Source organism: Electrona antarctica, assembly GCF_951216825.1.
Source record: "Electrona antarctica genome assembly, chromosome: 13".
NCBI classification, from domain to species: Eukaryota; Metazoa; Chordata; class Actinopteri; order Myctophiformes; family Myctophidae; genus Electrona; species Electrona antarctica.
The window spans coordinates 2,944,281-2,957,823 of NC_136794.1; the positions used below are offsets into that span (position 1 = coordinate 2,944,281).

Sequence of the window (13,543 nt, forward strand, 5' to 3'; positions counted from 1 at the left end):
TACCATCCCTCCCCACTGGGGGGCACTGTTTATACCAGTCAGTCTGTCATACCATCCCTCCCCACTGGGGGCACTGTTTATACCAGTCAGTCTGTCATACCATCCCTCCCCACTGGGGGCGCTGTTTATACCAGTCTCTGTCATACCATCCCTCCCCACTGGGGGCACTGTTTATACCAGTCAGTCTGTCATACCATCCCTCCCCACTGGGGGCGCTGTTTATACCAGTCTCTCTGTCATACCATCCCTCCCCACTGGGGGCGCTGTTTATACCATCCCTCTACACTGGGGGTGCTGTTTATACCATCCCTCCCCACTGGGGACGCTGTTTATACCAGTCTCTCTGTCATACCATCCCTCCCCACTGGGGGCACTGTTTATACCAGTCAGTCTGTCATAACATCCCTCCCCACTGGGGGCACTGTTTATACCAGTCTGTCATACCATCCCTCCCCACTGGGGGCACTGTTTATACCAGTCTGTCATACCATCCCTCTACACCGGGGGCACTGTTAATACCAGTCAGTCTGTCATACCATCCCTCCCCACTGGGGGCGCTGTTTATACTAGTCAGTCTGTCATACCATCCCTCCCCACTGGGGGCACTGTTTATACCAGTCAGTCTGTCATACCATCCCTCCACACTGGGCCCCCACGTGGCCCCCACCTTCACCTAATGCGGCCCGCAGGTTAATATCAACTGGCGGCCTGAGGGCCACATGTGGCCCCCACCTTCACCTCAACTGGCGGCCTGATCTAGCCTCTTAATTTTGATCTCAAAGTGCACCAGATTGAAGCATTTTCATGGCAAATTTACAGATTTTTCATGGCAAATTTAGAGATTTACAGATTTGCAAATTCACCCCCCAAGTGCCTCCCCAGTGTCTCCCCAGTGCCTCCCCAGTGTCCCCCCAGTGCCTCCTCAGTGTCCCCCCAGTGCCTCCCCAGTGTCCCCACAGTGCCTCCCCAGTGCCTCCATAGTGCCTCCCCAGTGTCCCCCCAGTGCCTCCCCATTTTTTGGGACAGAGTAAAAAAAAGATTTTAACAGAAAGATAACACCATAAATCACTCAAAGTGAGTGACAACTCAACACTTGTCAGTCACTTGGCATAGTAGCACACACTACACAGCATGCAAGGCAGCGATGCATGCATGCAAACAACATGTTTCTACAGCTGAGATTTAGTGTCTCCATCTCTCTCTGGAAGTGGTTGCACATTACCTCTACGGCCACACTGAGGCGCTCCAACACAAACACTCTGACATGAACAGGCCTGCACACAACTGGTGCACCAGTGTGCATGCGTCGTCAAAATGTTTTCTGCACGGTAGATCAAAGGATGCAAAGCGCATTTGCGCACCAAGAGCTGCGACAGTTATATGTAGAGAATCTGACAGGTATTCAAAAGGAACTCAAATATGATGTTATGTCCTGTAAGTAGACTTAGAAATAAAACTTGTGTTGACTAATCTTTACACGTGACTCTTATTTTGAAGAGGAAGTCAGAGCACAGGAAGTCTGTTTCAGTTGTAAACAAGCTACTATGACACTTTCCCAAAGTTTACGTTGCTCCTGTCATAGTGCTAGTCGCTAAACCACGCGACCATTATTTACAATGTGAAAACCATGCATCTGTCACTTGAACAACACTGGAATTACTTTATTTAAACATGGAACCTGCAGCAGTAGGTGAGTAATTATTTGTATCTGTGTAGGACGTTTCAGTGCTGCTAACAAACCTCCTGCTGCGTAACGACCACACTGTTTGTGACTGTAGTTTAGCATCTTTGTGTCTTTTGCATCTGGCTGTGTGGGCAGCATAACATTGTGGCAGTGTAGAGACGTCTGTCCGTCCGTCGACAGCACCCCCCCCCCCCCCCCCCCCCCTTCAAAACAAACTAATGTTAACAGTACACGTGACTCTGCTACTACGGGGACGGGAGAAAGAAGGAGGGGCAACTACAGCTGTGTCTGAGCAGAGCACCGCGCAAGTAGCGTTGCAGGAGGAACGCGTGAAAAAAATCTAAAGGGGGGCTTGCTGCCTCGCTCATTGTGCTGCCCCCCTCCCCTCCTGATGCCCCAGGCATTTGTCTGACTTGCCTGATGACAGGGCCAGCGCTGGTCTTACCACCATGACTGTTTCTGTATCAAAAAGTGTCACATATATTTGGATAACTTTGCGCGACTGTAAATACAAAACCTAAGTGGGGAGGAGACTCCACTTCCACTTTATATTTTACTCATGATCAGAGCTTCCGTTGCTCCAGACTGAATGACGGAAGCATTTGGAAATTTTGCAAAGTTGCCCACCCCTGATATATTTTGGAGTTAGGTGGTTTCTTCCCCGACAGCAGAGATATAAGACCATATAAGACCATACGGTGTTCTCACATCAAAGAAGGTTCCAGCTTGTTCCAGGATCAGTTGACTGGAGTCCGGCTTGTTCTTACAGTAGCTCACATACATGTGGAACTTATCAGCCTGAGAACACAACAACATATGTTTTGTTATTAGAACATACCATATCAAGCGCACAGTCATGTTATTATTGATATTATTTAGTTATTATTAGTATTCTATGAATCAGTATCATTATTTTGTTATCTTTAGGCCTACTGTAATTATCACTATTACCAATATTATTCATATCTGAGTCCTGCTATCTAAGCTCAATTGGTAGTGTGGTCTCGTGAATATAGTCCATAATTCTATATTTGCAATATTCTGTCAATAATTAGACTATACATTTGTCACTGTTTATTCGACTGCTAATTTGAGATGCAGGTTAAGTGAGACACATTGTCTAGTCAGAAGAGCTTGGTCTGGGGGTCTTCCTTTACTAAGAGGTCCTCAGCCAAGTACCCTGTGGCCAGGCATTGTTCTAGCCCTTTGAGGCTATGGCCAGGTGTTGGAGACATTTAGCATTCTTTTGTCTCAAGAACCTTGAAGGCACCAAATGTTTCTTTTCAATCTCTAGCAGCTTTTTGCTTCTACGGGCCGACGGCGTGGAACAAACTCCCACTGTACCTTCGACAGGCAGCCTCTGTAGACATTTTTAAAGCTCAGCTCAAGACCCACTTCTACACCCTTGCTTTTAATTGATTTATTTGTCTTTTTAAAAAAAAATGTTATTCATGTCCTCACTGTATTGTTTATGCCCTGCCTTTCTTTTCTTTTTTGTGTAAAGCACTTTGAGCTGCATTTCATGTCATGAAAGGTGCTATACAAATAAAGTTTTATTATTATTATTATTATTATTATTATGTAAATCTTAACCCCACCCAGAATTCAATGTGAAGGTATATCATGTCATGTTGTAAATGTTAAACTACTAGTCTTCGACTGGCCGCTCCGGTGGTCAGTATGGAGGCCCTGGGCTCCATGCTCAGGGGCTAAGGCGAAGCTCTGTTGTACTTGTACTTCTGAAATAAATACTACTTTGATGGGATCTTCAGTTCACTCTCTCTGCCTGCGTTTCTTCATCTGATGTAAGGTTCTGACTACAGTTTGCTTTAGTTGTGGAAAATACACCACAGTAGCTTCTAGGAAGGTGTTGTGAGTGGCGACCCGCAGTGTTGATTTCGTCGACTAATACTATGACGAAAAATGTTCGTCGACTACCCTTTTATCACTGAAAAAAACGATATAAAAACTAAATGAAAACTAAGCCATGATGACTAAAACTAAGACTAAATATACTGTCAATTTCGTCAACAAATAAATACTAGGCTAAAATGTTAGGAAGGGACTAGTGGAGAAGAGATCCAGTATAAGTCATTTTACACTTTGGTTGCATGCTGAAAATAGCAGATCTACAAGCTCACAAGGCGTCGCAGTGCGACACATTCCAGGTGACCAAAATATGACTAAAACTAAATTTAGTTTCAGTCCAAAGACTATGACTAAAACTAAAACAGAAATGTGCTGCCAAAAAACAACACTGGTTGAGAGTGGCGACCCGGCCACACCCAGCTTGATAAAAAGCTTCTAATATATTATTTAGGCCCCAAAATCTATAAATCTCACACTATTAATAACAATAACAGTCAGTTAATTAGAAGGAGGCGGGGCCTCCTTACCCATGTGACGAAGCAGTGTCCCACGTCCTCTGGTAGCTGTTCATAGTTCACCAACTCCTTCAGGAAGACACTGTAACACGCGCACGCACACACACACACACACACACACACACACACACACACACACACACACACACACACACGCACACGCACACGCACACGCACACACACACGCACACACACACGCACCTTGTCATGAGATGTCAGCAGCCGAGTTGTCTTTGTCCCGAGGCTTAAAGGTCCTTAAATAAATACTTTCTGAAAATGTATGGGAAATCCTTCTCCGCCGCCCTCCTCGTTCTGCAAGGGGGCGGAGCCGCCCTCCTCGATTGTGCAAGGGGGCGGGGCCGCCCTCCTCGTTCTGCAAGGGGGCGGGGCCACCCTCCTCGTTGTGCAAGGGGGCGGGGCCACACTCCCCGTTCTGCAAGGGGGCGGGGCCACCCTCCTCGTTGTTCAAGGGGGCGGGGCCGCAACGCTCTATAGAAGTGCAATTACAGCCACAACACCAGTGGGAGCTAGTGACACCACCGGCCTGGCAGTGTGTGTGTGTGTGTGTGTGAGTGTGTGTGAGTGTGAGTGTGAGTGTAAGTGTGAGTATGTGTGTGTGTGTGTGCGGTCTCACTTGCTGTGGAACTCATAGATATCCTGGATGTTTCCAAAGATGACGTTCTCCTTGTTGACGATTCCTGATGGAGTCTCGTCCACTCCACTGGACATCTCCCACAGGTAGGCCTGGTTCACGCACGCACGCACGCACGCACGCACGCACGCACGCACGCACGCACGCACGCACGCACGCGCACACGCACACACACACAGTTAGTAACTATAACCTTGTCTTAACAATCCACACTGACTCCTATGTGTAACTATAACCTTGTCTTAACTCATTCACCGCCACCAGGGGGCGCCAAAAGTCCCAGACCGCCACCATATATCTTTTATTTTATTTTATATATTTTTATTTTTTTCAAAAAAAAGTCTAAAAAAAAAACGAAACTTTTTTTTACCATGTTATAAAACACGAAAAACACGTCCTTGGCGCTCCAGGACATCATGAAAAAGAAGTTAAATAAGTCCTTGGCGACCATTGAGTAACAATAATAATAATAATAATAATAATACCTCCAGACATTCATGGAGATCTCTGACATAGGTCTTCTCTGTCTGCAGCAACTCTGCCATGATGAACCTACACACACACGCGCACACACAAACACACGCACACACACACATTTACAGATCTTTATATCAAATCAAATAATTAAAATGATCAAATAATATTTATTTCTGAGCGTTACTCCGTCACATAAACTTTGTATTTCTAATAAACAACAAACTGTGACGTGGTCTGTGTCACATTCCTCTCCTCCTCAGGAGGGTGTCACCAATAGAGCGTCCCATAGACATTTCAAAACGTATTTATTTAAAGACCTTATAAGCGTCGTACGAAGCCAACTCTTGTCGTGACAAATCATGACAACAAACACAATATTTTGGACCAAACTAATAATTACAAAGAAGAAAAACAACAAAAAAAGTGTTGTAACCTGCCGTTTTCCTCTTCTTTCAAATTATTTGTTAAGCCCGAAAAATTGTGTTTGTTGTCATGATTTGTCACGACAAGAGTTGGCTTTGTCCGCGGCGTAAACGTCTTTAAATAAATACTTTCTGAAAAGTCTATGAGGAAAATGAACGGGGATTTCTTTTCCGGGTCTCTCGAGGGGGCGGGACTGCGACGCTCTATAGGGCTCTCACTTCTAGTGACTTTTACTCCACTAGTTGTTTAAATCATATTCCTACATTTAAAAACGGTGTACATTTGTTGACTATAATGTAGCATTCTAATAACTTGAGGCCTACAAAAACAGCTAAAAAACTAGTCAACTAGTACCAACAAGGTCAACTAGTGGATTTACTAGTTGAATATCAGTGCGCGCGTTCGTACGCGTATGAAACATAGCGTTCACGTCGTACAGTATGGAGCATGGCACGTGAACGTGCGCAACGCATAGTGCCTGGCCCATACGGGCTCATAGTGCAATACCACTTTACAACCACAACGCATAGTGCCTGGCCCATACGGGCCCATAGTGCAATACCACTTTACAACCACAACGCATAGTGCCTGGCCCATATGGGCCCATAGTGCAATACCACTTTACAACCACAACGCATAGTGCCTGGCCCATATGGGCCCATAGTGCAATACCACTTTACAACCACAACGCACAGTGCCTGGCCCATATGGGCCCATAGTGCAATACCACTTTACAACCACAACGCATAGTGCCTGGCCCATATTATGGGCTCAGTGCAATACCACTTTACAACCACAACGCATAGTGCCTGGCCCATATGGGCCCATAGTGCAATACCACTTTACGACCACAACGCATAGTGCCTGGCCCATATGGGCCCATAGTGCAATACCACTTTACGACCACAACGCACAGTGCCTGGCCCATATGGGCTCATAGTGCAATACCACTTTACGACCACAACGCATAGTGCCTGGCCCATATTATGGGCTCAGTGCAATACCACTTTACAACCACAACGCATAGTGGCTGGCCCATATGGGTCCATAGTGCAATACCACTTTACGACCACAACGCATAGTGCCTGGCCCATATGGGGCCCATAGTGCAATACCACTTTACAACCACAACGCATAGTGCCTGGCCCATATGGGCCCATAGTGCCTACAGAGGGTAGGTAAGCCTTTCCATCAGCTATTTCCCCATATTTGGGTACTTGCATTCCAGGCTTGGAGACACTGCCACTGTAAGGAGCGGATAATGTTAGCAGTAGCTCACGATGCTAACGTCCATTATCAGGGTGCCTTGAGCACCCACACATCATTCAATCCCAAAGAGGAGGCACTGCTGTGAAAAGAGGAGTTAACGGGCAATTATGGGCACTCGATTAGGGGACACCTCTATTCAAACCCATCAAATTCACAGAATAATTAACCCATTCTGGGCGGGAACCCCTTTTGGTGTTTTAAACATTATGTTATAATTTAGCTATTGAAAAATAGCTTGAAAAGTCGTGAAAATGTGGCGCAAATCATTGAATATATATTTCAGAGTGAACATTTTTAACTAAAATATTTGCTTCTGGGGGGGTCCCTGGAACTACATTTGAGATGGGCGTCCGTGGCCCAATAGAGATAAGTCTGGGGGTCCTTGACATTAAAAAGGTTGAGCACAACTGACATAAAAACATGTTTTTTTCAGAAAACGATTAGGATTTAGAAGCCTTTTTTTATCGACATCAGTCCAAAATGGGTTAAATAACCAAGACAATATACTATAATTCATATTGCAGGCAATATTACCAGAATAAATAAAAATTGCATCAATGTGTCTCTAACACATTCATTGAGTTCAACTGAATCATTCAATTCAATGATTCAGTTCACTAAAATCAACATCACTAACCCTTCCTTCCTTCCTTCCTTCCTTCCTTACTCACTCTTTCTTTCGGGCTGACTTCCTCTTCTCCTCGTTGACCTCATGGTTGGGGTCACGCAGCTTGACTTCCTGTTCGTCCGTCAGACTGACTTCCTGTTGGTCCGTCAAACTGACTTCCTGTTGGTCCGTCAGACTGGCAGGGATGACGTCTAACTCCAAGTCCTTGTCCTGGACGCGTGCACGCGCGCACACACACACGCACACACAATTTCTTTACAGTACATATGTGACTAGATTTGATCGAAGGACTGCCATTGGACTTTTTTGAATTTTCGTTTTTTTCATGTCATATGAAAGCAGGGAATCATAGCTTCAAATTGACATATTGGTTGTTCAGTTTGACCCACCAGTTTTCCTGCTTAGCTGTGACGTAATGTGGGTCAACCAATAGGAAGACAGAGGGAGCTGTGATGTCATCACAGAGAATAGAGCTACTCAAGCCCACACTGTTTCTCCAGGAACAGTATTTTCTACCTATTGAGGGGAGCTGTCTCCTCTAACGTCTGTTTCTCCAGGAACAGTATTTTCTACCTATTGAGGGGAGCTGTCTCCTCTAACGTCTGTTTCTCCAGGAACAGTATTTTCTACCTATTGAGGGGAGCTGTCTCCTCTAACGTCTGTTTCTACAGAACAGTATTTTCTTCCTATTGAGGGGAGCTGTCTCCTCTAACGTCTGTTTCTCCAGAACAGTATTTTCTACCTATTGAGGGGAGCTGTCTCCTCTAACGTCTGTTTCTCCAGGAACAGTATTTTCTACCTATTGAGGGGAGCTGTCCCATCTAACGCCTGATTCTGACTTTTAATGCCCCCCCCACACAGCTTGCATTATACTTGAACAAGCTGAGCGCACAATTACTGGGATCGGCTGAGTATGTACAGTATGTATGCCGGTGTACTCCACCGGTCAATACGGGACCACTGTTCTTGATGACGTAACTAAAGTACGTTTCAAGGTTGGTATAAGGTCAATAATGGGGTCTAAGGGATTTAGAATAGCATAGAGCTCTAGGACCCAGAGCAGCAGTCGTACCCAGACAGCAGAGAGCTCTAGGACTCAGAGCAGCAGTCGTACCCAGACAGCAGAGAGCTCTAGGACTCAGAGCAGCAGTCGTAGACAGACAGCAGAGAGCTCTAGGACCCAGAGCAGCAGTCGTACCCAGACAGACAGCAGAGAGCTCTAGAACTCAGAGCAGCAGTCGTACCCAGACAGCAGAAAGCTCTAGGGCTCAGAGCAGCAGTCGTACCCAGACAGACAGCTAGAGAGCTCTAGGACTCAGAGCAGCAGTCGTACCCAGACAGACAGCTAGAGAGCTCTAGGACTCAGAGCAGCAGTCGTACCCAGACAGAGAGCTCTAGGACTCAGAGCAGCAGTCGTACCCAGACAGACAGCAGAGAGCTCTAGGACTCAGAGCAGCAGTCGTACCCAGACAGAGAGCTCTAGGACTCAGAGCAGCAGTCGTACCCAGACAGACAGCAGAGAGCTCTAGGACTCAGAGCGGCAGTCGTACCCAAACAGACAGCAGAGAGCTCTAGGACTCAGAGCAGCAGTCGTACCCAGACAGCAGAGAGCTCTAGGACTCAGAGCAGCAGTCGTACCCAGACAGACAGCAGAGAGCTCTAGGACTCAGAGCAGCAGTCGTACCCATACAGACAGGCAGACAGCAGTAGTAGTAGTAGTAGCAATAGTATTCTACCTCAGAGCTGACTCCCAGAGTGTCTCGGTACTGTCCCATACCTCAGAGCTGACTCCCAGAGTGTCTCGGTACTGTCCCATCCTCAGGGAGAAGTCTCGGTAGCGTCTGTCCAGCGTGGACGCCCACCTCCTCAGCTCAGACACGTGGACATGTCCCGTCTCCACCAGGCCGTCCGCCAGCTGGATGAGCAGCTTCACCTTGTCTTTGGTTTGCTGCCCTCGCAAAAACACACGACACGACAACATGAATGGAAACATGAATGCACGATATAACCCATTTAGGCCTGACGTCAACATCAAAAAAACGTTCGCTCTGAAAGAATATATATATCAAATTTAGCTTAAACAGATCCTCTAAATTTGGAGAGACCGTTATGCCTAAATAAGTAAATCCTGAGGTGGACCACTTAAAGGGAAAATGTGCAATGTTGGGTGGGTCAGTGGCACCTCCTACTGGCATTGCAACAGACTTGCTCAAGTTTACCTTATATCTTGACTCTGGACCAAAATAATCAATTACTGACAGAATGGCCGGGACAGAGGTCTCGGGGTTAGTGATAAATAATAAAATATCATCGGCAAATAAGACTATTTTGAACAAATGTTTACCCACTTGTATACCAGATATGTCTATATTGCTTCTTATCGCCTCTGCAAGGGGTTCAATGGCTATTGCAAAAAGGAGTGATGAGATCGGATCTCCTTGCCTGGTAGATCTGGCCAGTTTGATAGATTGTGATCGTATCCCATTAACCACTACATTGGCACTAGGTGAATGATAGCTAAGTCTTACCCACTTTATAAAGGTATCCCCTAATCCAACATTTTCCAGGGTCCTAAATAGATACGGCCAGTCTATCCTATCAAATGCCTTTTCGGCATCAAGAGAGATAACGAAACCTTTGTTGTGCATCTCTCCTGCATGCTGAATAACATTTAATGGCTTGCGCATATTAGTTTGCCCCTGCCTGTTTTTCATAAAACCACATTGATCTGTATTCATTATTTTTGTTTTTTGTTTTTAATTTCTCCTTCGTCGTATGGTTTTAGTCATCGTAGCCCAGTTTTTATTTAGTTTCCATTTAGTTTTCGTCAGTGGAAAAAGGTAGTCGACGGACATTTTTTGTCATAGTTGTATAGTCGACGAAAACAACACTGGCAGACAGACAGGGTGAAGAGGTGCTACTCACCTTGGCAGACAGGGTGAAGTGATGGTACTCGTTGAGCAGGTCCTGGGTTTGGTGCCGGTCGTCTGTCGCGGCGCTGTGATTGGCCAAGAATAGCTCGCCAGTGTCCTGGATCCAGTCCAGGGCCTGGACACACACACACACACACACACACACACACACACACACACACACACACACACACACACACACACACACACACACACACACACACACACACACACACACACACACACACACACACACGGTGAAGCAGCTTTCTGCTTCTACGGGCCGACGGCATGGAACGAACTCCCACTATATGCCTTCGACAAGGCAACCTCTGTAGACATTGTTAAAGCACAGCTCAAGACCGATACCTCTTCACTCTTGCATTTATTTACTTTTAAAGGAGCATTCAGTGATTTGGGTGATTTGGAAAACCACCCGGTCCGCCCCGGTAACAAAATGTGCACATGCACGCTCTACAGTGGGGGGAAGTGCAACAGGTCAACAGCATGTGCACCAAGGCCCGCCCCCACTCGATCATGATTGGAGGAAGGCCCCTCTCATCCTGATTGGATGAAGGCTTTGCCACCCGCCAGCAAAACTGAAACTAGAGTTTTTTGACCCCAGGGGCTCACTGGGGACAGGGAGGAACTCCTTATATGGTCAGCACACTCTATAGTAGGGAGAATTATCCAGAAAAAAAGAAAAAATAAGTGATATTTGAATTAAGTCAAATCACTGAATATACCTTTAAATCTGTGTTCTTATTCATATAAAAAGGCAGTGGAAGGAAGTGACTGCCTTTTGTGCTTTTATTTTAAATCTTGTTTTATGTTCTTTGCTTTCCTGTTTTCATTCCTCTCCAAAGCACTTTGCGCTGAATTTATATCATGAAAGGTGATCTATAAATGATGTTTATTACCAGTTGTTCTATCTGTTCGAGCTGATTTACCATCTTGTTTGCTTCATAATAATATTGGTCTGTCACATTTTTACATTAGGAAATGTACTTAGATTCTCCAGAGAAAAAAACGTGTAAATCCTAATGTTAAATGACACCACTAGCTACCGGAAGGGGGCGTGGAAAGGGGGCTGTGAGATAGGCCTAGGGGGGTCAGATCAGCATATGGAATGAATTATGTACTGGCCATATATGGAGTGTGTCTTGAGTGAGTGTACAGGGTTTGATGAGGTCAGATCAACATATGGATGTTAGAACAGGTCAGCTCCATATATGGAGATCTAAGGGTGGCAGACGGGGGGGGGGGGGGGCAGTGTGTTTAACCCCTACCTGTCTGGTGGATCTCTCAAACAGAACGTATTGTTGACACTGGTCCAGGCGTCGCTTCTTCAGCGTCCAGAAGTGAAGAACTCTGTTCTCCCTCTGAAGCAACTCATTCAAGATGGCTGCCGGACAGACAGAGAAAATGATGCAGTGTAATATTATATATAAATATTATATTTCCACATAGAACGTGCACGCACACGCACACACACACACACGCACGTCTTCAGAAAAAAATGTGAAAGAGGCTGCAGTTCTAAATGCAACGAGGTGTTTTTTTCACACAGTTTGGAAAACAGAAGGGTGAAGACTGAAGAGTCTGGGACGTGTGGAGCGTTGTCCAGGGTGTTTTAGAGAAGGGAGAAGAGTCTGGGACGTGTGGAGCGTTGTCCAGGGTGTTTTAGAGAAGGGAGAAGAGTCTAGGACGTGTGGAGCGTTGTCCAGGGTGTTTTAGGGAAGGGAGAAGAGTCTGGGACGTGTGCAGCGTTGTCCAGGGTGTTTTAGGGAAGGGAGAAGAGTCTAGGACGTGTGGAGCGTTGTCCAGGGTGTTTTAGGGAAGGGAGAAGAGTCTAGTACGTGTGGAGCGTTGTCCAGGGTGTTTTAGGGAAGGGAGAAGAGTCTAGGACGTGTGGAGCGTTGTCCATGGTGTTTTAGGGAAGGGAGAAGAGTCTAGGACGTGTGGAGCGTTGTCCAGGGTGTTTTAGGGAAGGGAGAAGAGTCTAGGACGTGTGGAGCGTTGTCCAGGGTGTTTTAGAGAACGGAGAAGAGTCTGGGACGTGTGGAGCGTTGTCCAGGGTGTTTTAGAGAAGGGAGAAGAGTCTGGGACGTGTGGAGCGTTGTCCAGGGTGTTTTAGAGAAGGGAGAAGAGTCTGGGACGTGTGGAGCGTTGTCCAGGGTGTTTTAGAGAAGGGAGAAGAGTCTAGGACGTGTGGAGCGTTGTCAGAGAATCTGTTTTGATGTTTTGTAAAAATCACACCTGTGTGAAGTGAGGGGCGCTCTTATCATCTTACAACATCGAGGAGCCAATAAGAGACCACTATTTTTACCCTGACATACAATACCCAACTGACTCGATCGCATTGCACCGATCACAGTAGCTTTTACTCACCCAAGATTGAACTAAACACAAACATTAAACCTGTACAAGCGGCCGGTTGTTTCGGGTGCTACTGCTGACCTTTGACCTGTGTTTCGGGTCCACGGGCATGGCCGGGCGTGGCTCCCGGGATGGTGACGTTGTTCCTGTGGATGTACTTCAGGAACACCTCGGCGTTGCGTCGGGCCAGCGTACACGCCTGAAACAACAAGACAAAATAACTACCTTACGTCTGGCCAGAGTACACGCCTGAAATAACAAGACAAAATAACTACCTTACGTCTGGCCAAAGTAAACGCCTGAAACAAGACAAAATAACTACCTTACGTCTGGCCAGCGTACACGCCTGAAACAACAAGACAAAATAACTACCTTACGTCTGGCCAGAGTACACGCCTGAAACAACAAGACAAAATAACTACCTTACGTCTGGCCAGAGTACACGCCTGAAACAAGACAAAACAACTACCTTACGTCTGGCCAGAGTACACACCTGAAACAAGACAAAATAACTACCTTATGTCTGGCCAAAGTAAACGCCTGAAACAAGACAAAATAACTACCTTACGTCTGGCCAGAGTACAAGCCTGAAACAAGACAAAATAACTTCCTTACGTCTGGCCAGAGTACAAACCTGAAACAAGACAAAATAACTATCTTACGTCTGGCCAGAGTACAAACCTGAAACAAGACAAAATAACTACCTTACGTCTGGCCAGAGTACACGCCTGAAAC

At 46.1% G+C, this 13,543-nt stretch overlaps 1 protein-coding gene across 1 annotated transcript in view; it reads right to left on the minus strand.

Annotated features, from left to right (window-relative positions):
* kalrna (kalirin RhoGEF kinase a) overlaps nt 1–13,543 on the minus strand; it is a gene marked incomplete at its 3' end in the record, with an annotated part of 163,675 nt that overhangs the window by 90,449 nt on the left and 59,683 nt on the right. The window contains exons 24-32 of the mRNA XM_079518619.1: nt 12,890–13,007; nt 11,719–11,834; nt 10,443–10,565; nt 9,295–9,465; nt 7,561–7,727; nt 5,206–5,272; nt 4,703–4,812; nt 4,081–4,150; nt 2,393–2,482 (exon numbers count right to left, since the gene is read on the minus strand). Coding sequence (XP_079374745.1) covers nt 2,393–2,482; nt 4,081–4,150; nt 4,703–4,812; nt 5,206–5,272; nt 7,561–7,727; nt 9,295–9,465; nt 10,443–10,565; nt 11,719–11,834; nt 12,890–13,007 — 1,032 coding nt within the window. The remainder of the gene's footprint in view (nt 1–2,392; nt 2,483–4,080; nt 4,151–4,702; nt 4,813–5,205; nt 5,273–7,560; nt 7,728–9,294; nt 9,466–10,442; nt 10,566–11,718; nt 11,835–12,889; nt 13,008–13,543) is intronic.